At 46.1% G+C, this 25,705-nt stretch overlaps 1 protein-coding gene across 4 annotated transcripts in view; it reads left to right on the top strand.

Moving 5' to 3' along the window:
* The window catches only part of CASTOR2 (cytosolic arginine sensor for mTORC1 subunit 2), a 153,617-nt gene extending 128,522 nt beyond the window's left edge, over positions 1-25,095 (top strand). For 3 of the 4 annotated variants that reach the window (XM_044993887.1, XM_044993886.1, XM_044993888.1), the window contains 7 exons: positions 8,610-8,803; positions 9,274-9,406; positions 10,823-10,946; positions 11,623-11,733; positions 14,222-14,304; positions 18,202-18,296; positions 24,584-25,095. In XM_044993887.1, the coding sequence (XP_044849822.1) occupies positions 8,610-8,803; positions 9,274-9,406; positions 10,823-10,946; positions 11,623-11,733; positions 14,222-14,304; positions 18,202-18,296; positions 24,584-24,649 (806 nt within the window). In that variant the 3' untranslated portion in view covers positions 24,650-25,095. Of the gene's footprint in view, positions 1-4,911; positions 4,971-8,609; positions 8,804-9,273; positions 9,407-10,822; positions 10,947-11,622; positions 11,734-14,221; positions 14,305-18,201; positions 18,297-24,583 lie in introns of those variants that run through there. The other variant, XM_044993889.1, reaches the window with a different exon arrangement.
* Positions 25,096-25,705: the final 610 nt, after the last annotated feature.

Raw genomic sequence — 25,705 nt, 5'->3', positions numbered from 1 at the left:
TGTCTTGACTGTTGCCATTAGAAGAGAAGTGAGGGTGACAGATGACCAAACGGACGGAATAAATTTTTGTGGTTCGCTTTAATGGAAAAAATTGCAGAACCTGCCTGGTTGTGTAAGAATTGATGCATAGCAGTGGAATACAGAAATCTTTTCCCAGAACCAAGCCACTGATGAAATCAGAATTAGAACAAGACAGACAGGGGATAAGGTGATTTTTAGTTGATCAAAGTTGTTGAGGGTTTTTTGTTTTCCTTCCTCTTTCCTTCATGCACAGACACGTTTATTCTTTGGATATAATCACTTTGTTTTCTAGCCCTAGATCAAATTAAGTCCTTTCATCCATTCGAGCTATTGTGTTTGGGTAAGACACTCGCTAGAGGAGCTAAATACGGCACTCAACTCAAACTGAAGCCAGGGACTTTTCTGCCTAGCAACCGATTTGCATCACATTGGTGCCTGGAAATTGCCAACTGTGTTCATGTATAGTTTGTCTGGCAAGTAAAATGTCTTTGGTGACCAATTATTAAGCTAGAGGCAAGCGGACATTAAAAATAAAGAATGGGGGAAAGCTTTGCTTCCCCAAAAAGGTTATTATTTGAATTGTAAAATCCCTGAGGTACTTAATTCGCTGTTAGATCTTGTACAGCTGCCCCGGTGGAGTCCCTGAGAAGTGAGCTGTAGCCCATGAAAGCTTATGCTGAAATAAATTTGTTAGTCTCTAAGGTGCCACAAGTACTCCTGTTCTTCCTGTGAGGAGACTGGCTGGTGGGTTGATTTTGCTTCTCTTTGCCTGCTTTTCTCTCTCTGCTACGCTACATCGTACAGCAGTAGCTGTTTCCTGAACGGTGAAGGCAAGCTCAGAATCCTGGCTGTGAACGTCCTTCTGTGTACAGCATAGAAACCTTTCTTCACTTCCCTTGCCACATAGAACCTTTTGCATCCCTTTTATGGCAAGGGCAGAACAAGCTGCTTCATTTCCTAGGTCAAAGTAATAATTGGTTTTTTTCCTCCCCTTGTTGTGCATTCAGGAGTGGCTCTAGGGATTTTGCCGCCCCAAGCACGGCAGGCAGGCAGCCTTCCGAAGCTGCGGGACCAGTGGACCCTCTGCAGGCAAGCTGCCAAAGGCAGCCTGCCTGCCACCCTCCCGGCGACCGGCAAAGCGCCCCCCACAGCTTGCCGCCCCAAGCACGCACTTGGTGTGCTGGAGCCTGGAGCCGCCCCTGTGTGCATTCTTCACAATTGTACCACGTTGCAACCTCCAGCAACCTAACAGGCCTTTCTCAGTGTAGGCCTTATCCAACACCCATTGAAGTCAATGGAAAGACTGCTGGGTGTTGAATCAGGCCTTAGAACCAAAGATAATCCCTCACTTCGTTATGAGCCAGGATTTAAAACTGCAGAAGGATGGGGGGAAAAAAAAAAGGAAGATTAAGAGCCTTTTTATTGAAATCTGCAAAAAAAAAAATTGTGCTTTCAAATAAAATCCATGGGAGCGGTCCACATTTTGTATCATGAGTCTTGCAATTATTAATGCTTTTCTTAAAGCTCCAGCTACCAGAGTTATGATGATGCATGAGAATCTGAACATTCATGGTTAAAAAAGTAGGTTTCTAGCCCTTGTGATTGCAGAGAGAATTTTGAAAACGATGCAATTGTGCCCTAAAGGCTCGAAAAACAGAAGGCATTTAAAAGGGGGACAAAAATTATTTTAAAAAACTCATGATTTTGGAGGGCCAGACTCATGATTTTTGAAGATTTAGAGTCTGCAGTACTGCAAATAAGCATTCTACCATATAATGAGGAATCAGTTGAGCAGTCATTTACTATTGGGTAATATCATATAACATATGCAGTTCATCAGTGTAATAAAAATTATTCATACACTGCATTAAGATTTGACTCTCACTGCTAGTACTTATGAGATGAGCCAGTGTATTAACCCAAATAAAAAAATTATTTATGTGTAAACAAACAAAGCATCTTTGCTTCTCTCCCTTCACCAGTACAGATCTGTTCCACGTGTACATTTTCATCACTAACTAACATGACTCTTAAATGGGTATCTAATTGAAGAAAGATTGAAACCAATGCCATATAAACCAGCCCACAATTTACTCTTTCTAACAAGGGAACATTTTCCTATGTGGCTGTATCCAACACAGACTCATCCAATTTTCTGTGTAAGCAGATGATATGTACAAAACTATTTATTTTCCAGCTACCATTGTGGCCCCTTAATTGTAACCCTTTCTAGAACATTTGGAACAATTTATATCTTAACTATAGGAAGAAAAATTGATGCATTATTATAGTCCACTTTCTAATATTTTGTATGTGTACAGTGGCTTTGCTGGAAGGACAGTAGTGTGCAGGTGTTTTCCAAACATTAAGTAAGCCCTGCAAGTTTCTCTTTGGGGTAGGCAACAATTTATTATGTGCATTTTCCAAATTGGGGACACCAGGGGAATTAAAGTACAGAAAGATTGACTTGGCCAGGGTCACAAAGGAAAGCCATGAGAGTGTGAGGAAGAACTTTGGTGTCTGTGTAATGAACTGCAATAACTTATTTCCTGGCAATGAATACTCGAAAGTAATTGTCATGGTTGTCTGAAATTGTCCCAAACATATTTCGGAAGAGTATCATTCCATCTATGAATACGTGCTGCAAGAAGAAGCAATTTTCACTCATGCTTCTAAGCCAGTGCATCAAAGTTGGTGGTAAGTTATTCATTTTTTTGTCTCTGTGTGGTCAACATCTGGTGTTCCTTTAACATCCTGCTGAGGGGAAATCACGTATTCTGTGTTTAATCTGTCTGTACTCGGTGGCGGTTGCAGATTTCAGAAGATCTGGTGAGAGTTAGAGGAGAGAGACATAGGAGTCTGTTATACCAGAACAGAACATAGATCTGTCTAGTCCTATATCCTGACCCCAGTAGTGGGTCATAACTGGTGCTTCAAAGGGAGATGGAAACTGGTGCTGTGTTCTGCTGAATGACCATGTGGGTGGTGAGTTCTTGAAAGCGCATTATTTTCCACAGCAGTTCACTTAACATGAATGAAAGTGACGATGTGAACCCTTTGGCTCATCCACGCGTGCCAACAATTAGTGGGTTACACAGTGAGCTTTGTTTAATGGGGACATGGGCAGCTGAACTGAAAGACTGTGCCTTGCCCAGAGAGCATGCCCTGCCCTGCAGAATGTTACCCTATACACACAATTCAAACCTTATTGGGAGCTTCATTTAAAAAAAAAATCCAGCCATTCCCAAACTTTTCTAAAAATTATTAATTGTCACATTCCTTACTCATCCTTGTTCCGGTCGGGAGTGGTAAGAGAGGTCATTGTTTTGATTAGACGTGGGAAGCATGGGACATCTGGTAGGAGCAAGGGAAATATGATTGAGATTTCCATGCAAACTTGAGAACTTGGAGGTAGCATCTGAATTCCTAGGTGTTTTTCCGGTCTGCGCTTGCCAGGCATTCACTAGTGAGATGTTGTTGCTCACCTCTATTCAAAGCTTTGCAGGTTACCGTTTGGGGTTTCTCTATAGAATCATAGAATATCAGGGTTGGAAGGGACCTCAGGAGGTCATCTAGTCCAACCGCCAGCTCCAAGAAGGACCAATCTCCAACCAATCCATCCTTGTTCCTGTGCAGGGAGAGGCATGGTTAGGGTGACCAGATGTCCGATTTTTAAAGGGACAGTCCCGTTTTGGGGGACTTTTTCTTATATAGGCGCCTATTACCCTCCACCCCCTGTCCTGTTTTTTTTCACGGTTGCTATCTGGTCACCCTAGGCGTGGTTGGTTGCTGACTTTCCACTGGTGGTGAAAACCAGCACTGCTTACTTCCCTTTTCACTTATTAGCTTATTCTGCCTCATTGAGTCTTTGTTACTGTTGCATTTGGTGTTTCCAGCACCCTTTGGACCTCGCACATTTTACAGCTCTTTGGGCCAGGCACTTCTCTCCACACCCCCAGCTTATTTGATGCTATTTAGAAGAAATTGTCAAGCCTCCCATCCGTTTGTTTCATTCAAACTGGGGTTGCACTTCTACCTCCGGCGGCCTATTGTCCAGAAGTGGTCATTTAGCCATTTTCCATACTCATTTTTTTAATGTTAATTGAATTACGAGATGCAGGTTACTTAGGCAAAGAAAATGACTGTACGGCACGCTTCATAGAGTTTGTTAAACCCAATTAAACTAACATCATAAACACTTCACAGTAATTACAAACATAAATGGCAAATGGCCCTCTTCCACCCTTGAGGAAAAGGTTGTAGAGGGATAAGAGGTTCGGTCTTCCCCACTGCAGCTCTCTGGTTCACCTTCCCTGGTGACTTGCAATATGCTTTTCAGATTCATTTCACAGAACTCAAAGCTCGTAGATCCATAGAGTTTAAGGCCAAAAGGGACCACCAGATTCTCTAGTGTGATCCCTTGTATGTCACAGGCCACGAACGCCACACGGCACCTGTACGTTAAACCCAGCAACCGAAATTAGACCAACATGTTACAGCCTTAGGGATCCCAATCCCAGAGTGTGTCTGGCCTGGCTCAGCTCTGTCCCAGCAGCCCGTTGAGCCCATCAGGGCAAGATGTGTGGCATGATTGCTTTATGGTCCAAGTGTTTGCATGGGACTGGAGACTTTGGGAAAGAGGGGGAGTAGCTTGACTTTTCCATGGCTTAGTGAGATCCAGGGGGACGTCTCTGCTTTAATGGCTTGGTGATGTCAGAGCAGAGCTGTGAATATGCATGACATGACCTAATTGCCTTCTATGACATGGATTCACCAAGGGCAAGTCATGCCTGACTAACCTAATTGCCTTCTATGAGGAGATAACCGGCTCTGTGGATGAGGGGAAAGCAGTGGATGTGCTATTTCTGGACTTTAGCAAAGCTTTTGATACAGTCTCCCACAGTATTCTTGCCAGCAAGTTAAAGAAGTCTGGGCTGGATGAATGGACGGTAAGGTGGATAGAAAACTGGCTAGATGGTCGGGCTCAACGGGTAGTGATCAATGGTTCCATGTCTAGTTGGCAGCCGGTATCAAGTGGAGTGCCCCAAGGGTTGGTGCTGGGGCCGGTTTTGTTCAATATCTTCATTAACGATCTGGAGGATGGTGTGGACTGCACCCTTAGCAAGTTTGCAGATGACACTAAACTGGGAGGAGTGGTTGATACGCTGGAGGGTAGGGATAGGATACAGAGGGACCTAGACAAACTAGAGGATTGGGCCAAAAGAAATATGATGAGGTTCAACAAGGACAAGTGCAGAGTCCTGCACTTAGGACGGAAGAATCCCATGCACTGCTACAGACTAGGGACCGAATGGCTGGGCAGCAGTTCTGCAGAAAAGGACCTAGGGGTTACGGTGGACGAAAATTTGAATATGAGTCAACAGTGTGCCCTTGTTGCCAAGAAGGCTAATGGCATTTTGGGTTGTATAAGTAGGGGCATTTCCAGCAGATCGAGGGATGTGATCATTCCCCTCTATTCAGCACTGGTGAGGCCTCATTTGGAGTAGTGTCCAGTTTTGGGCCCCACACTACAAGAAGGATGTGGATAAATTGGAGAGAGTCCAGCGGAGGGCAACAAAAATGATTAGGGGGCTGGAGCACATGACTTACGAGGAGAGGCTGAGGGAACTGAGATTGTTTAGCCTGCAGAAGAGAAGAATGAGGGGGGATTTGATAGCTGCTTTCAACTACCTGAAAGGGGGTTCCAAAGAGGATGGATCTAAACTGTTCTCAGTGGTACCAGATGACAGAACAAGGAGTAATGGTCTCAAGTTGCAGAGGGGGAGGTTTAGGTTGGACATTAGGAAAAACTTTTTCACTAGTAGGGTAGTGAAGCACTGGAATGGGTTACCTAGGGAGGTAGTGGAATTTCCTTCCTTAGAGGTTTTTAAGGTCAGGCTTGATAAAGCCCTGGCTGGGATGATTTAGTTGGGTTTGATCTGCTTTGAGCAGGGGGTTGGACTAGATGACCTCCTGAGGTCCCTTCCAACCCTGAGATTCTATGATTCTATGCAGGTGGCCTTAGTGTGAGCTTGTCTGCTTTGCGCTGCCAAGAAGTAAATACATGTCCTAGAAGGAGCACTTTGTTTCTGGAGAGCAGAGCTGGGGTGGGAATAGAGGAAGAAAATGCATCAGTGGCTTATTAAGTCAGACCGGGTAATTTTGGGACCTGGTTTCTCCCTGTCAATTGATGTGTTGGGATTTGTTTTGTTTTGCTCTGTGATGCAAAGCGTTGTCTGATCAGAAAACAAGCTTGGATACATGGCTGAAATAATTTTCCATATGCGGCTGGTGCTGGGGTCTGAAAGGTGATTGATATGCCAACTTATCCCGCTTCCCTGGTGCCTAGTTTTGATGCTGTGCAGCCAGCCTTAAACTCTGCTATCTCAGTAATTGGCCTATGAAGCTAAATAGCAAAACACAAGAGCAGAGCTCTCCACGCCTTGTTTGTCATTTGTTTGTTCAGGGTTGTTTTTTATGTTACGTACAATTGTGGCTGTTCAGGGAAGCGAAGTTAACACAGGATTTGTCGATGGGGCTATTAAAGATTTGCAAAGCTCTCCCTTACTTATCATGGTAGTACTGTGTATTTATTGCGTTACAGTGGCCCTTTTGTGCTACGCGCTGTGCAAACACACAGTAAGAAACAGGCCCTGCCCCAAAAGAACATACAATCTGAAAAGAAAAGACGGACACTGAGTGGGATGGGAAACCAAGGCATGGGGTGAAGGGACGTGACCAAGGTCACTCAGCAAGGTCAGTAGCAGAGCTAGGAATAGTAGAGTTTCAGCCCTGTGCCCATAGCCATTAGACAGTGCTGCCTCTCATACGAGTGATTGGTCTTTGGAAGGTATCCAGATGAAGTAGATGATTTTGCATTTTGCCAAGGACACCGTAAGAAGGCTGTGAGCCTTCACTGCTCCTGTTTCTAAAAATACTGCCGTTAACAGAGCTGAAAATGTTGGCCAGCTGGGACCACTTCTACTGGCCACCTTATTTGTCACCATTGACAACAAAATAAATACTCCTAAGGCTGAGAATTTCAGAATAGCCTGAGAGATTGAATTGCTCAGTTCCCATTGAAATGAAGGGGAATGGAGTGTCCGAAGCCTGTTGGCATCTTTGAAAATCCTACCTTCTACTTAGACATTCTGCAAGGCTCTAGAGAACATGCATGTATGCCTGTTACCTTGCCATCCTCTCTTCGTTTGCTTCACTCACGTGTTACATCTTGTCTTAAATGAAGACTGTAAGCTCTGTGGGGCAGGGCCTGTCTTTCACTGCATGTCTGTATGGCGCCTCACACAGCGGGGCCCTGGCTGCTTTTGCGGCATCTGGGTGCTGTTGTGATGCAAATAATCTGAATCCCACATACAAACACAACTCAGCTTTGGGTCCAGGTCTGAACATTGCAGCAGACCCTTTTATCCCTCTGACTGCTTGAACTGAAATCCTGAATCTGAGCATTCCAGGACTACGGAGAAGTTCACAACTCAGTTGCTGAATCTTTCCCTAGTCTGATGAACTATTACATTTTTTGGAAAATGAATGAATAAAAAAGACCTATTAATTAAAAAACTTCACCATGAATTAAAAAACAGTATTAATGAATTTTAAAAAATGTAAACTCACCAAACTAGAAGTAAATAAAAAGGAATAAATGAGAGTTCTCTGTCTCTTAGGTACTTATATGGCATCCATTACTGTAATATCTGAGTGCCTCAATCTTTAATGTATTTATCCTCACAACAACCCTGTGAGGTAGGGCAGTGGTTTTCAACCTGTGGTCCATGGACCCCTGGGGTCTGCGGATTATGGCTAAGATTTCCAAAGAGGTCCACACCTCTATTTGAAAAATGCTTAGGGGTCTGCAAATGAAAAAAGGTTGAAAACCACTGAGGTAGGGAAATTCAATTACCCCCATTTTACAGGTGATGATAATACCTGGTTCTTATATAGCCATTTTCATCAGTAGATCTGAAAGCACTTTACAAAGGAGGTCACTCTCATCATATCCCCATTTTACAGATGGAGAAATGGGGCACAGGCAAGTGAAGTAACTTGGCCAGGTCACTCATCAGGCCAATGGCAGAGCTGGGAGTAGAACCCAGGTCTCCTGAGTCCCAGTCTAGTGCTTTATCCGCTAGGCTATACTGAGGCAGAAAAAAAGCTAACTCACTTGCTCAAAGTCACACAAGGAAGTCTGTGATAGCTCAGGGAGTTGGACCTAGGTCTCCTAGTTTCTGGGCTTGTGTCCAAACCACTGGATCATCCTTCCCCTCTAGTTAGGGGTAGTTATGTATAGAAAGAACTCGAGACAACTTCAAAAAAACAAGGGAAAGAGAAATTAACTGAAAGAGATCAGAGAGAGAACCCAGTAGTATTACAGGGAATTGATGCCACCTTTTATGTCGCAGCATCAGTGCTGCATCCCACCAGTGCTTTAGCATATGTCTTAGGCTCATAATAAACTTTCTCCACATCATTCCATATGGATTCAGAAATGGAAATGGATCTGATGGTCACATAGTGACCTAGGTTTCTCTGGGGCTGAAATTTACGTCTGTTTTCTCTCCATCTCTTTTCAGAGCTCCCTTCATCAGAACACTTGAGTGTGGCAGATGCTACGTGGCTGGCTCTCAATGTGGTTTCAGGAGGAGGCAGCTTCTCCAGCTCCCAGCCCATCGGGGTGACCAAGATTGCCAAGTCAGTAATAGCGCCACTGGCTGACCAAAACATTTCTGTGTTCATGCTGTCCACCTATCAGACGGACTTCATCCTGGTAAGACCAAATGAGATGGCCAGGGCTGCTTGTGATTCCATGTTCCCCAGCAGAATTTGCTGGAATGGAGGCAGAGGAGAGGTTCCAACTACACCTTAAAAAAAAGGGGGGGGGGTTGCAATCATTAAATACTTGACGTAATGCTAAATTGGGGGTTCACCACTTTATTGTTGGCAATGTCCTTGGACACCTACAACCTGATGTGAATGCCGCTGAAGTCGTTAGGAGTCTTTCTGTTGATTCCAGAATCAGGCCCACCAGTAGTTGGACGGAGGCCACCACATTCATTTAACCCAACACCCATCGGATTGCGACAACCTCCAGGTCTTGTTGTTCTGACCCTGTGTTGTGTGTACGTTTTCCTACGGCTCAGCAGCACATAAGGACACTTGTGATCTGATCCATTCTCCAGTTCAGACAGTGGGGGAGTGGGTGCATTGTCACACCCCCGTCTCTGTCCCTGTCCTCAGATACGTGAGCGGGATCTGCCCTTCGTGATGCATACGCTGGCTGCTGAGTTCACCATCCTTAGGGTCGTGAACGGGGAGACGGTGGCTGCTGACGACTTCGGGATAACGAATGGGTTTGTCAAGCCGAAAATGGGTAAGGACCTGCATGAGCCGTGCTCATCGGCGCTTTTGTGGCGGCGTCAGTAGGCTCCAGAGCTACTGCGGGTTGGGAGCATGGGGGTGCATTTTCTGTATTTCTCAAACTTCCTGTGGAATGTTCATGCTATTTCAGGCCATTAATCCCCCTTTTCGGCATGTAAGAACACAAATAAAAAGTAAAATCTAAAAATGCATATTCCATATTCTGGAGAAAGCAATTTAGCCTATTTTCGTTAGGTCACTTCAGAGCATGGGGGGGTGGGGGCAAACTTTTTGCATACAAATAGGATAATCATATTCAGAAAACCATAACTTTTCCAATGACACCTCAGATGACCCCATCTTGTGCAAAATGCATCCTAATTATGCCATAATTATATCATCATCATGTCACTGTGAAGAATTTGGGGTGCAGTGTCGCATCATCAGTGATCCACAGAGCTGTCAGTTTTCCCCCAAAATGGCATTTTTCATTTTCATCATGAGAACGTTTTAGTTTGGTTGGAGTTTGGGTTCCAAGGCCTGTGAACACTCATCAGTCAAATGTCATTTGCGCCCCGGGATTACGAAAGATCAGAGAACAACACTTTTTTTTACAGTATTACCATTTTCAGTTGCCACCACCTCTGCCTGCCTCTTACCTCATTTGAATCCATCTGATAGACAGTATGTGCCTCAGGGAAGGGGACTGTCCTGGTGTCTCATACCAGGGGAAGCACTTACACAGGGCTAATGTGGCCCACCCCTACTCTGTGTGGTGCTCTCTCTCCTTCTAGTGGTGTCTGGGCCACACAGAGAGATCAGTTAGCCAAGGGTGTAGCTGAATGAGTCGTGATGCTGAGCAAATGAATATTGATGATATAGTGACATCATCATCTAAATAGTCCCACTGCCCTAGAAAGCCCTTGCTACCCGTCTTGCAATTTGAGATTCCTGTAACTGTCGAAATTGACACACTGACCAGAAGTCCCCACTTGTTTCCAGTGTGCCCAGCACTGTAGCATTTAGGCTCCATGGGTCAATTAGGAAGAGGGTGTTAATATTCAGATGACCTTGTCCTTCTCCCGCTGCTCCCTAACCCTGGTAACTGATTACTCTCAATGGCTGTCTGCCAAGAGGAATATTGCCAAGACCTTGTTGATGTGGGGATGCCTGACTGAAGAAAGCAGTTATCTTTGGGCCTTACCTGTTCCTCGGTTTACCCTGGTTTCTAGTGGTAGGCAGTGCAGCAGCCAAGGGCCTTCCACCAAGAAGACAGTGTCCTCCCTTGCCTGAGGGTCATCCTGTTGACCTTACAAAGACTGGAAATCTGGTCTGTGGCACTGAGGATAACAACATTGTCCGAGCGGATGTGACCTTGATACCAACTTGGCTTTATATCTGTGTGTGTGTGTGTCTCTCTCTCTTTCAGTTCAGAGGCCTGTTATCCATCCTCTTTCCAGTCCCAGTAATATGTTCTGTGTCACCAGCCTGGATCCAGATACCCTTCCAACTGTCGCTACACTCCTAATGGATGTCATGTTTTACTCCAATGGGTACGTTTACACCAGGGGCCAGGGCACACAACACCCATCTGTGCATGCATGTGTGAACATACAAATAGGCATCACTCTCTTCAAGACTGGCAGGAATCCAGGGCTTGCGCTGTGCAATATAAAATGCATCCTGTATAGTGCAGGCTTCTTGAGGGTGCAACCGTCAGTTGAGATTTTTTTCAAAAGCCCGTGGGAGATTAGGATGCCTAATTCCCATTAATGGACGCCTGCTTCCTGTTTAGGTGGCTTTAATCATTTAAACCAGCAGGACTAGCTCATGCCATGAGCTCGCGTGGGCATATTGCAGTGTGACAGCATTGGAGTGCTTACCACCCATTAACACCTTGCAAGCTAGGCTTGAACGGCATCAGATTTCTCTGCCAAAAAGCAGGCCAATTCCTGGAAAAGTTGGACCTAAAAATAGAACCCTTCTTCTCAAAATGCACCTGATAAAATTAGCACATTTTGTGGCAGGAACGAGAGCGTTAGTCCATATAAAATGTTTGCCCCGTGGCGGAGGGAGGGAAAAGCACAAAACTAGGCACAACTTGCTCTCTCAGAATAAGCTGAATGCATGAACTGCTTCTGATTTCAGTGGCTGGGTCCTCTTTGAAAGGTTACGGTTGCCAATACACTGCTGGCTGGTGTTAATTCTGTTTTTGTTCTCTTTCTTCAGAGTAAAAGACACGGTGGTGGGCAGTGAAGACTCTGGACACATTCGCTTTTTCTCCTTCTCTCTCATTGAGGGTTACATCTCCTTGGTGATGGATGTACAGACTCAGCAGAGGTGAGGCCCAAGGCTGACTTCTGCACAAGGCTGATCTGGACCCCAAAAGACCACAAGCAAAATTTTCAGAAGCACCTACGTGACTGAGGCTCCTAACTCCCATTTTCAAAACCGATGAAGGCACTTGGGAGCCTGAAAGTCTCACTGAAAGTCAATGAGTTTTAGGCTCTTAATTGCCTAAGTCACTTTTGAAAATGGGACTTAAGCTCTTAAATTTCTTAGGTGCTTTGGAAAGTGTTAGCCCATCATTTGCAGGTTGAACTTGTGCAGACAAGAAAATCTCTCAGAGGAGAGTCAAGATTCCCAAAGAATAGGAGCAGAATGCCGGCACCTTTAAATGACACTGGCATCGCTTTCACATGCAGTTAGTCAGTGCTGTGTCTCATTGTCATGGTAATGCCCTGCATCTTGCCAGTGCAGCCCCAGCTCAGAACACGTTTGTCCCGCAAGCCAACAAGCTGACTCGAATAAAAATACTATCCTGTAATGTTTGTATTATTCTCCAGCTTCCAGTCCCAGATGAGAGCACACAACTCTTAAAGGGCTGAGGGGCTAAAGGCTGCACCAGATGTTGAATTCAGAAGCAGTTTGAGGTGTTGATCACAACCTACGAGGCCATGTCTGATTTGAGTCATGACTGTTTTAAGGCCTGATTCTGCAGGGTGCTAGTTATCTCCTGGGGAAGCTTCTTCAGCTTCCACTGACTACAAGCCTTCTGTGGCTGGCAGGATCGAGCTCCTAAAGTGAGGAAGGATATCTAGGGTACCAGGAGAGGGATAGCTCAGTGGTTTGAGCATTGGCCTGCTAAACCCAGGGTTGCGAGTTCAATCTTTAAGGATTTGGGGATTTAGTTGGGGATTGATCCTGCTTTGAGAAGGGGGTTGGACTAGATGACCTCCTGAGGTCCCTTCCAACCCTGATATTCTGTTCTATATTCTGTGATTCTAACTTGTGACGCTGGGGACCTGGGCACAATTCCCTCCTCTGCCACAGACTTTCAGAGTGACGGTGGACAAGTCACTTCATCTCTCTGTGTCTCAGTTCCCCATCTGTAAATTGGCAGTAATAGCACTTCCCTACCTCGCTGGGCATTGTGAGGATAAACACGCTGAAGACTGAGGTGCTCAGACACCTCCTGGGGGCCACCTAAATACCTAAGAGAGACAGATGGAGGGCAGCTTCTCTCCAGGTGGTTCCATGTGTCAGCTAGGGCCCTTGAACTAACGGTCCCTAGATTTGGGTATTTGGGGAGCAGAATTTTTTTCAGAAAGCCCCTTCTGTGACTCCTCCCACTTTTCCATGCACGTTCTCTCTCGCTCACACACACGGCTTTCCCGATTCAGAGTAATGTTTACAGTAGAAAACCTGAAAACATAGCTTCGTCTGTACCAATTGCCTTGTTTTGCCTCATCAGTTTTTTAATCCTGCTGTTCCTTGTCCATTTCAAACCAGGCAGGGCTATGGCAAAATTCCATATTTTTTAAAAATAATTTTGACAGGTAATATCAGTGTATCAATTGTATCGATTTAAATTTTCACAGATCGCACACAGTTATGGGATTTAAGCATTTTTTACTGATTTAAACTTTCACAGTTGCAAAAATTGTCAGATAATTGTATCAGACAATAACTATTTAATGACAGTAGATGTTGAGATTCAAAAAGTTAAAAGCTTTATAACCTTTAAAACACAAATTGTCAATGTCACGTATCAAAATGAACAAAGTAAACTTCAATGAAACTCTAAGTTCTCAAGCAGCATTTTTCTCGTTTTGCCTGTCTGTAATGATCATCGGTGGAAATAGTTTTACATCAGTTTGCGTGTGTCTGGTGAAATCGACGTTTAGCAATAAAAGTTGAATCCTACCAGGCCTAGTTCTAGAGCTGGAAGAGCCCTTCTATAAACTCTATAAACCAGCATTTCTGATCTTCACTGAAATATAGGTTTATAGTCCAGTTGGCGTAGGGCCAGCTGGGGATATCGAGCGCGGGCTCTGGGAGAGAGTTTTGGTGCAGGAGGGGATGCATGGTGCCGGATCTGGGAGCCGCTCACTTCGGGCAGCTCCCTGCAAGCGACAACCTGTCTCAGCTGCTCCTAGGTGGAGGTGCGGCAGGTGGCTCTGCGAGCTGCACCCACCCCCTCCTCCCGAGCACTAGCAAAGCAGCTCCCACTGACTGGGAACCACGGCCAATGGGAGCTGTGGGGGTGGTGTCTGCGGGCAGAGGCAGCATGCAGAGCCGCCTGCCACGCCTCTGCTTAGGAGCAGCCAGGGCAGGTCACCACTTGCAGGGAGCCGCCTGAGGTGAAAACCCTCCCTGGATCTGACCTCTCACACCCCAACCCCCTCCCTCGTAATTAACCGGCATTTTTCACTTACTGGCATCCTCCCCCCCTCCCCCCTTTAACTTCGCTTCCCAGCATGCTGGATAAAACAGCTTTTACTGTACTTTTAATTGCAGTCTTTCCCTTTCCCTTTTTTTCTGATAGGTTTCCTAATAATTTGTTGTTTACAAGTGCATCTGGAGAACTCTGGAAGATGGTTCGGATTGGCGGGCAGCCACTTGGCTTTGGTATGTAAACACTCGGAGAATCAATTTAGTGCAAATATAGCCACTCCCACGTAGAGATTGATGACGAGGAGGGAAAACAGTTGCGTTGGCTGAGCCTGTTTTTTAAGAGCCTTCAGCCTATTGTGGAGTTGAGGAACAAGATTTTTAAAAATAGTTTAGTTCCAACTAAACCCAAGGATAAATGGTCTGATTTTCAAATGGACTGTGTGTCCGGTATCTCTTGTTGCGGGCCTCCCTCCTGATCAGATTGAATTGCTGGGCTATGGAGTTAGCTAAATTTAGGCCCCTGGTTTCCAAAATTTTGTCCAACAAGCTTTCATGTCATTGCGAAACAGGAAAAGGCTAGGCTGGCTCAGTCCATTTTAGAAACCAATTAGGAGACAGATATTACTCTGATTTACACCAGTGTAAATCCAGGGCAATTGCGTGGATTTAGTACGAATGCTCACAAGTTATGAGAGCAGAATTGTGATCCTAAATTCCCTCTTAGCTCATCCCATTTTGAAATCAACATGGCTTTTACAAAGTGTATCTGGCAGAAACAGCATGGAGAAAGTGCCCAAGCTTTTCAGAAGTAACCTGTTATTTGGGGTGAATTGTCCAACTTGAGATCTTTTAAAGGGGCCTGCCTTGCAGAAAAAAACTTGGTCCTTTAAAAATGTCTCAAGTTGGGCACCCAGAGATGAAGACACCCGAGATTACACGTTTGAAAATTTTGGCCATTTGCTTAAATAACTGACTTTTGGTGGTGGTCATGTCAGCTTAGAGCAAGTGTTCTTGGGGCTTAGGACCAAGTGACAAGAGTCGCTCTGAGCTACTGGAAGTTGGCTTTGATGCAGCAGTGGCTTATCCTTGGATTTCAAGTGAGCAAGGTGCCTGGGTCACTAGGTCAGCATGACCACCAGTCACTGTGGCAGATCCAGGGTTCATGTGAGTAGCGCCGAGGGAGGTCCAGCATTTACTCCTCCTCAGGTGCAGGTCAGAGGGTGTGTTATCTGCCGCTAATGAGGGAAGGAGGAAGACAGAGCGAAGGGCACGTGCGGGAGCCTGAATCTCATTAGTGGTTTCTCGTTAGACCCCTACAAATACTTCTGAGTATTAATGTCCTGTGCATACATTTTTGGGATTTATATTGATCCAATAGGAAAAAGAGGAGGTGTGGCAAATAATGCAGTAAGTTGTTCCTGCTTATAGGGCCTGATCCTGCAGCACTTACTCCCGTGAACAGTCCCGTTTATTACATGAGCTGAACAGGAGCATTTTAGCATAGGTGGGCCCAATTCTGCAACCCTGCTCAGTTCTGATTCCACACAGGAAGAAAATGGTTGGCTGAGATTGTGCTGCAGGTGTTTGTCTGATAGGCAATCACTCCGTAGGTCAGAAGAGAAGGGTTCCAAGTTACAATGTCCCTTTTGATCTACTGTTACCTTCCACTCACCTCAAACCAAACATTCCTAAACCGCTTCTGGCCTGGGGATAAGAGCTTTAGAGATGATGGTTATGGGTTAGAGTGTTGACGTGCCAAAATATTTCCGAGGCAAACCTCAGCCGTCCATGACGCAAAGCAATGCCTGCAGTGCAAGCAGTCAGGAAATGACGGGAAAGGGCAGACTTCACTAATGATTGAATAGTGTATGATTCAGGGCAGCCGCAGCTGGTAAAGAGAAGGGATGAGAATTAGCACTACAGATTGGTTGGGTGCTCAGGCTTTCCCTTACTGAAAGGCTGGAGTTCCACCTCCATTTACCATTTCTTGGAATGGCGGCTGGATACCAGGGGCTTCGCTGTGTCTGTGGATCTGTCTATACTGCAGTCCTGGGGTGATTGCGGCTAGTGCAGACACACCTGAGCTACCTTTAATCTAGCTAGCTCAGGTCCTGGAGCAGCGACGCCCTGGCACCGCGTGGTTCGGTGTGAGCCATCCCTGCTAGCCACAGCTTCACTTCTCCAGGATCCAAGCTAGCTCCAGTGCATCTGCTCAAGCTGCATTCATGCCCTAGGATTGCAATTTAGACACACTGGCGGCCTTTAGTCAGTCAAAGGGCCTTGGAAGAGGAGATTAGGTATGCGCTGGGGCTGCTGTGTCACTCCCATTCTTATTCATGATACAAGAAGGTCACAGCCTTTTACTAGTGGGAAGTGTGTCCTCTTGGAGCCCAGTTTATTTTCTCTCGCTTCAAGCATCTGCCGTCTCACCTGAGTTGTTAAACAGGCCGTAAATACTCATCCAGCCAGTGAAGGGCCTTATGCTACTGTGTGTTTGGGGGAGGAAAGAGCCTGCACACCGAAGCGAAGGGTATCGTTTTTTGCGCGCACACACTCACACACACACACACATGGTCAGGTCACTAATTACAAAGCTACAGGGAGAATAAAATCGGAAGGGAAATAGCACCTAAGAAATGATCAAACAGCCTAATCAATGGAAATGGGTAGAATGACAGAAGCAAAGTGAAAGATTGATATGGGCTCCCCTTTTATAAGGGAAAAAAAATACTCCGTGAGTCTGCAGCAGGAGTCCATCATTTTGGCTCATAATATAGAGCCCTGCAGTGCTGTCTTTCACAAAGAGTGTGTGCCTGCCAGACCCACGCTTGCGCCTTAGTTCTTGTTGTTCAGGGTTTGTCAGTCCCAAATAGATACTAGGTCTCTGCCCCCAAAGGGCTTGCAATATAAAGGGCTTACAACATTTTGCAATTTGTAATTCTTTGGTGAGGCTAGCTAGAGGAAAGACAGGAATGGTTGGAGGTTTGGGCGTGGCATTCTGTGATGGACGCCATCACAACAAAGAGCCACCAACGTTCCTGCTTCAGCACAGTTGTCAAGCCGTTGTTTGGCGCGCTGCAGGCCTGCAGAGAGGTGGCTGTTCGCATGGGTCTGGCTCCTCCTCGCTCCATCTGTTGAGTCTCATTAAAAGCAGCTGAAAAGAGGTTAAATACTTCCCTGATGTCACTATTGCATGTAAGCGATTGCTGTAGATGCCACAGGTATGTTACAATGAGAATAAAATCGGAAGGGAAATAGCACCTAAGAAATGATCACCAGTGTGAGTGGGCACTAGCCAGTGGACAGGGAAGTCATGCGTGGATGATAGCCCAGGGGAGGTGTGTTCCATGCTAAAAAGTTCCCTGCCTTTAGCATGAGGAGTTGGTCATTCATTTTTCAGATCATGTCCTGTCAGCAGAGAGATACCCCTTCAGTATTAACATGGTATTTTGAGTCGGCACAATATGTCCACAGTGTAATTCAGCAGCTGTCTGAATCCAGATTAAGTGAAAATCCACAAAACACAGTCGAATGAAATAGCCATATTAGCGCAGATGCTTAACCCAGATTCCTCCAGGAAACCCTGGGATTCAAAGGCCAAGCAGTTGGAATTAAGCAGCTGTTTAGGGAATCGTATATAACTGTTGCATTATCCTCGGTATTTCTAATTCCTTTTCTCACTTTTAATCACCCTCCGGCAGTGGCACTGGAAGGCCTGCAAAAGTGAGGGGACCAAGCAACCAAACTGGGCCAAATTTGAGTGTCATTGAGACCTCGCACATGGGGTTGCAACGCCACTCGCTCCCATTTGGCCTGCTGCTGCACTGGTCCTACCAGCAGGGCAGGGGCTCCACCGTCATGCCACCCATCGCCCAGGGCCAAGAAGGGCGCTTGGGCCCCCATTCTCTTGCCCCTCGTTGCCCTTCTGGCAAGTTCAGGTTCTCAAACGTTGCGGGGGGAGGCATGGCCCTTGGCTCCCCCATCCCGTCTCCAGCATCTATGCCCAGAGTTAATGCTGGTGGGTTTCTTAGCTCCTTTGGCATCATTACCAGGGGCTAGTCAGACCTGCAAGTGCTTTCCCATGGTGGGGCTCTGTTGGGAACATTCTTTTTGTTCTTTGTCTTCCTCTAGATGAATGTGGAATTGTCGCTCAGATTTCTGAGCCTTTGGCCGCCTCCGACATCCCAGCCTATTACATCAGTACTTTTAAGTTCGATCACGCATTGGTAAGTATCTGAGTAGCTCAGAGGAGTGGGGAGGAGGGCAGAGCTAGTCCTTTTTCCCCCACCAGAGAAAATCCTTGGCGTTTCTCTTTACAACTGCTTGTTAAAGTGACTCGGGCCTGGTGTAGCCGAGTGCGGAGGGGCCTGAAACTTCTCTAGTGTGTCTTGTCGACTATAGACTGCTTGAGCGTGATCTTCCTGATGATTTTCATCCACTGCTGAGTGACCATTTAATTCAAGTCAGTGTCAGAGGGATGGGAGCGTGTGGGGTGGGGGAATGAGGGGTGCCTCATCTCTAGTCAATTTTCACTCTTCCACCTCGCTGCACCCCCACATCGAAGACTTGGCTACCACGGCTGGTCAGCAGGGCACATCAGCAGCTTGAGGGCTGTCCATTGTTTGAGCCTGGCTGAGGCTGATGGTGGCCTGTAGTCGGCACGCAGGGTAGTTTGTACCCCTCTTTCTGCCATGCCCGCTCGTCTTCGCCCAGTTCCCTCTGGTCCCAGGTCCAGGTGCACGCTTTCCATATGTGGCAAAAGATGCCGAGTGCTTCTGATTGCAAAGGCAGCTATTTCTTCAAGACCCTTTAAATTGTACATTTTACTACCAACGTAGACCGACAACCCAAGCGCTCCTTAACGAGTGACACCAGGGCTTGAGCTGCATCATCTGATTACCTGCATCCAAAAGCCCTCCTCGTTTTCCTGTAAATCGGGTCTGACTCGACACGCCAGGCAGATGATACGCAGGTCTTTGCAGCTGGGTTTCAGCTACTATTTGTCAAACGCAGTGTAAGTGCAATGAGGGTTCGGGCAGGAGGTTAATTCCTGTAATGTGTCGTACCTGTTGGGATACTGTTGAGATGGCTCATCCTCAGGAAAGGGGGAGAGAAGCCAAAGCTTTTGTTAGAGTAGGGACACTGTGCTCTGTATGCCCAGTGTTAGCCCAGATACCCTGACTCAAGTGGGGAAGACTGTACCGCTTTTATTTCCATCTGTATTTTTGCAAATTCATGTGAAAAAAGCTGCCACCTTGGGCCAGTGCAGAAAGAGCCGAAAGAGACGAAAGCTCCATTTCTCAGCTCCCGAGCTGTCCTGGGCCACGTGATCTGCCACCTTGCAGGCCAGATTTGAAAACCCACCTCCGTTTGGTTTCTGTTTGAAGCTGTGCAAACAGTGGGGAGGGAAAATCCGGGGTTGGGTTTTCTAGAAAACATGCACGCAGTTGTGTGACTGCATGCACAGTTGCTACAGTTGCATGCACAGTCACCACAATTGTACGTACAAAGTAGGTGCAGTGTACAAAGTTTGAATAGTGGTGCACCTGCAGGATGCAAGCAGGATGGAGTTTGGCTTGGATTGGTTCCTCAACAGGGCAGAAAATCAGCAGTCCCTGTGATAATCTCAGCTAACATAAATCTGTGACTAGGAGTTGGGTTTTTTTTTAATTCTGTCCTTTATTGTTTGCATTACAGTTCCCATTACATCACCAGACACTTATTACACTGCCCTGACTTTTGACCTGTAAAAGCTCAAAGAGCAGATTCAGGGTTTTTTTAAAAAACTAATTACTTCAGCCTTTCACAGTTGACACAACCCATTTACAGCCCACAGGCCGTATGTGTACAGAGTAAAAGTAAACATTATTCCAGATAGCAAAGGTCAAATTGTTGTATACATTTGGCTTATTTTCTTGAACATTAACTACACTGATAAGATAAGCCAATAAAACGCCATTTTAAAGTCAATACTGTTAGCTTTGCCCTGCATTCCTGGTTGTCATTGGGGGGTCCAGGTGCATGCTTTCTGTATGTGGCAAAAGATGCGGGGTGCTTCCAATTGCAAAGGCAGCTATTTCTTCACGACCCTTTAAATTATACATTTTACTACCAGTGTAGACCTGCTGGCCACTTGCAGCCATGCAGTTGCAGTGATTCTGCAGGCAATTTGCTCATCTAAAAGTCTCTCGCCACTTGCCCCCTCAAACCACCTTTAGGCTTTCTTTTCTTGGCCAGGATTAATTCAGCTGCTTAAGCTCCCCACCCAGAGAGGCCTACTGATCACTCGTGCTGGCCAGCATAAGTTAGTGTTCTCTCATTTTCCTTGCAACGTTTTCTTTCATAACATTGTCCAGAGCCCCTTTTCAACCAAGGAAAATTGTTCCATTTGGCCCCTCAAAACTCTCTGCCAAGCTGCATTATTGCAAGTTAGCCCTTACTGCGCCACGGGAAAGCTTACCAATGACTCAGCTCCAGACGCCTGGGCATCCAGCACTGAGTCTTCTGGCTTGAGATGGCCTTTGATTGGCAAGGCCTCACCTTGATTCCCGGCCCTACTTCTCTCGCTTGAACTCCACCCTTTGATAACTTGCAGGGTTGCAGGGGCTTTGAGGCCTGGAGACTGATTGGCTCTGAGGTCCTCCGACTGTGCAAACACTTCGAATGGCTTTTCAGTGCTCTGTTGTTTTGGACAGCTCTCCTAGACCCACATCAGCTCCAATCGACTACAGGGATTCTTCAGGCCCAAGGGGAGATCCCTCTCTAAAGGCTTGCCAAAATATTTGGTATTCTCCTCAAGAGCACCTCTCATCCTCAGTCAGTTCTTTTTATTTGGTGGAGTCTGCCAGAGCTATTAAGATGAAATAGGAAAAAAAACCCAGCTAATTCCTTTCCCTCCTCTTCCTGATTTATGAAACAACTGCCTAATCCTACCGTCGCCTCCTGGCTCTGAATGGGGGCATCCTACCTAGGGAGAAGGGTGAATCATCTCCCCTCTCTGCCTGCCAAAGGCTGAAACGGTCTTTAGCAGTTGCTACCCCGTGTTCTGAGTTGCTTTGAAGCTTGTCTGTGTGAGCAAAGCTCTGAGTTTGTTCCTTGGAAGAAAGACTTTCTCTATAATGGGGAGATTTGGACCCCGCTCTCCATTATGTCGACGACCCTCCTCTCCCTAGATGGAACATTCGCACCGGCCTGGCCAGGCACCGCTGCATATAGATGATGTTTCTCAAGGATTAAATTGCATCTTGTGTCCTTTCCCCACTGCCCCCTTCCTCCCTTCAAGGTCTCTCGGTATCGGAGCACCTGGCAGAAATGAGAACGTTTTAGAACAGCAGATTGTTCCTTGTTCGACCTTGCTCCTTTTTCTCCCCCCACGTACCATAGTGAGAGAAAACTTGGTCATTCGAATTGTTAATATGTGGCTGAATGTCTGTGTCTAGATATGAATAGAAAATCAACTCGTATCTCTTCCCATTAGCTATAGAATCTGACATGACTGGGAGTATTTGTCCAGTCCTTGGAATTAAAGAGCCTGAGGAGAAAACCACCCTGGGAAGGGGTGACAAGGCTTCAAAGTGCTCTCTGAGCCCTGGCATGTCAGGGGTTACAAGGGCCCAGCCTATCCCTTCGATGATCTAGGGTGGGGCTATGAAAGCCATAGGAGCACCTGCTGCAGGGGCAGCTGCTGGGGGAAAGGACGTATCCTCTACCCTCCCAGCCTGCTGACAGTTGTTACCAGGGGTTGTAAATCGCTTTGCTCTTGTTTTGAAGCTGCTTCGTGGTGTAAAGCCAGTGCTGAGGAAGGGGCCTTGAACAGAACGATAGCTGGGGCTTTCTTTTGCCTTCCCTAGCCGGTTTATCTACCTACAGATGGGCTTGTTACAGCTATCAAACTTGTTCCTGCAAATGAAGCTCTTGCAGGCCAGGTGAGAGGTTAAAAAGGCTACACCAATGGAAACCTGGATGCCCGTGGGGGCAGACCCTTCAAACTGGGACTGTTCGTATTCCTGGCCAGTAGAAAAATTTAGCCTGCCTCTTCAGTTGATGACTGGCATCGCTTCAGTGGACGTCTTCGTTTTTAAGCCAAGAGATAAACCAAATGCATGTCCTCAAAGCCCCCTGGCCAAAACTGGGGCTGGCTCTGTCTTCTTGTGGTTCTGCCTTGCACAGAAAACCGCCTGATGTGAATTTTACTTGCAACAAATCTGGGGGAATTCATTGTTCATTTTTGCCTCTGACAATTAGCCTATTTGCATTTTCATAACAATGAAGCACTTTCTTGAAGGAGGTGTAAAGGAAAACATCCCACTACAGATCTTGCCTGTGACCCACCTAGGGTTAAACTAAGGGCATGTCTACACTGCAGTTGCTGCTGTTGTTGCAGCTTGGGTATGTCTATGTAAGGCAATTGCCCCCATGACTGCAGTGCAGACATACCCCGAATCGGTGGGATTGGGCAAGAAAATCTACAGGGTGGCGTTTTCAAAGGTGCCAAGGGAGTTGGGCACTCCGCTCCCATTGGTTTTCGTGCATTTCATGAAATGCAGATCTCTCGCCCTGCTGATATTTGAGCACTGATCATAAACTAACCTGAAACAGTAGAATCAACACTTTGGCTGTATCTTAAGTTAACCATGGTGGCACAGAAACTCATCTTATTTCTGTGCAAGGGTAATGAGACCCTTCCATAACAGGGTATTGACCTGGATGAACACTTTGCTTCCAGATCAAAGTTAAAAACATAGGGGTAGAAGTAGCAGAGCATCCAGTGTCAACAGGAGAAATAAACACCTTCACAACAAACAAAATAGCGCCACGCCCTTCCAAGACTAGACAACGCATCCGAGCATGAAGAGGAGGGAAGAGGTTTTGAGTTAGGATTTAAAATGACAAGTGCTCTTTTAAAAAAAAAAAAAAAGTGTGGGGGGGAACCCTGATGGAAGGGAAGGGAGTTGGGAGAACAGCATTAAATGTCAGAGTGCAAATTTTAAACCAAGGACACAGATGGATGGAAAGCTGAGAGCATGAAAATAGTGCAAAGCTGCATGGTTCTGGGCTTATTTAAAGAGGATTTTGGAAGAGCAGCATAGACAACATTGCAGAAATCGAGGTGTCCTTTTGTTGTAACCAAAGGAAGAAACTCGCCTCACCATCAGTAGGGGCGTAGCATTTCCTTGAAAGGATATAGGGGAAAGCCAGAACGTTTCAAAAGACTATAGCAGGTTTCTCATCCTGCCCCACTCCCCCCTCCTTTTACCCACTAATTTCATTGCAACCTAATTCCAGTCCCACTCTCCCCAGCGCTAAACAAGCAGTGCAAGACCCACTCTGGCCATTATCCTCCAGTTCTAGACAGGATATTTAATATTTCACTAGTTCCCCTCCTAAAAAAATACTGCGAAGGCCTCAAAGGTGCATGTACTGCTCACCAAAGCACCCACCTGTTCCCATACGTTACCCTCATTTTCTCTTCCCTCTAGTGTTTGCCGCCATCTCTCATTTTCTCATGTTCGCTTAGGGCCCGATCCTGTAAGATACCCTGTGCAACTTCACCGGGCTCCCCATAGGTTTAAGGATCCGCCAGCACCGGCCTGGGCCTTTAGAGCGCAAACGCTTTGAGACAGGGACATTGCCTCTTTCCATGCCTGTAAAGCCCCATGCCTCTCTGTGGTGAGAGATGAGCAATAAAAACTCTGTTAAGGCCCTCGGAAATGTACCCACATTTATGTGTCCCTGCCCTTTCCAGCTCTTCTGTGAAAGTGGTATCGTTAGCCGCCTGAAGTGAGGCATAGACCATGATGTTGCTGGTGGGACTGCAGCCCCCTTTGGCCAGACACTGTGTAGGAACATTGACAGAGTTGTCAGCTGCATTCCCCTTAGGGGGTCATCACTTTTCTCTTTTCTTTCTCTCCCCCATTCCTCTGCGCTGGCTGGTGCTATCAGCATCTGCTCCTCCATCTGGCAGTGCCAAGAAGCATGTGGTGAGAAGGAGAGTTGTCTGCAGCTGCCAGTGGAGTCACTGCTGATTGCCCAGAGGAAGTGCTTTTAAAAAAACAGAGCGGCCAACGTGCTCTTCTGCTTGCCAGTTGTCTCTGTCACTGCTGGGAAAGACTCAGGAGGGGATGTGGGGGCAACCAACCTGGAACCTAAGAAAAACCGAGATCCTTCTTTTCCTGGGACTTCCTCAGCCCCAGTACAATGTGCAACCCCACTATTTACTGCCTAGTCATTTGTAGGCAGTATTGAGAGCCACCTATCCCAAGCTATCCAGCTGTAACACATAGGACAAAGCAGTTTGTTACTAAGACCACTAAAAACCGGACTAAGAACGTAAAATGGAAACATCTGTTTTGTATTAACTGTGGAGCTCAAGTATCCTGCCCAAGGTAAATATGATGTTCCCCGTGGTTCACATTAGCTTTGTGTGCTGCCTCCTTTAACTAGCCTCTCTCTCCACAGTCGCCCTTCAGTGGCTTTTACTGGAAACATTCCCTCTCTCTTTGGTTTTCCACAGGTACCCGAAGAAAATATAAATGGCGTAATCAACGCACTCCAAGTCAGTCAAGCTGAAAAGCATTAGACATCTTCTGAGCTGGTTGCAGATGCTTTTTTATTATTATTCCTTTTCTCACAGTATTTCTTGAAAAATCTGACTCCAGAGAGAGAGATTGAGGTGCCATGAAAAGAGACTGTGAACTGATGAGCAAAAGTAGCTCCAACAAGCTTTTTTTTCTTTCTTTCTTTCTTTCTTAAAAGTGGGAGGGCGGGGAGTTGTTATGATGGTTTCCTGACATTAGACTCCAAAGCAAAATGCTTTCTTGCTTTTTTGGTGTGAAAGGAATTGCAGGTAGAGATGTAGCCTCTCACTGAAATGCAGAGGTATAGACAGGTTGCATACACAGCAGCTTTAGGGAGAGCTTCAAAGCAACACCTGAGGGGGAAGAGCTGTTTGTTTGTTTGTTTTTAGCAGAAAGCATGAAAAGCATAAAGGAAAGAAATGTGGAATTAAAAGGAAAACAAAATGTTGAACTGTATTGATCTTTCTACTAGCATCAGATATATAAAAATGGTAACAATCCCTTATGAGCTATGTTCAGATTGGATACTGTTTTCCTTCACAATTCAATGTTGTGAGAGGGTGGGAAATAAACTATTTTTTTTCTTGTGCAATTCAGAATTGGCTGCATAGAGAACATTGCAGCATGGTTCTTTATTAAGGGCTGTCTTCTGCCGATCTGTACTTCAGGGGTCTGTGTGAGCCATTGGAGTTTATATATATTAGCTCCATTTTCCACAGTCCCCTAACATCCTCTTGCTACAACGTTGTGCCCAGGCATCCTTCCAAGCTCAAGAAAGTTTGCCATTCTCTGATGTCTGTTATCTCATGCCATCCCTTCCCTTTTCCCCGATCCCTAAACTCTTTAACATGTAGGGATTGAGGATGGTTGTCATGAGGCCCACTTGCTTAACCAGCCTCGTAGATGCAGGTGATGTACGCTCAAATCCACCCCCTTCCATTCCTACTGAGCCACTCTCGCTCCCTGATGCTTTCCGCCAGTCTCTATTCACAAGGGTAAGGAAGCATCTGAAAGTCCTGAGCTCATGGAGGCAGCACTGGTTTTATCAGTATAGCTCA

This window comes from Mauremys mutica, chromosome 19, assembly GCF_020497125.1.
Source record: "Mauremys mutica isolate MM-2020 ecotype Southern chromosome 19, ASM2049712v1, whole genome shotgun sequence".
Lineage (NCBI taxonomy): Eukaryota > Metazoa > Chordata > Testudines > Geoemydidae > Mauremys > Mauremys mutica.
Note: the sequence above shows the minus strand (reverse complement) of the source record. Positions and strands in the feature narration are given on the sequence as shown.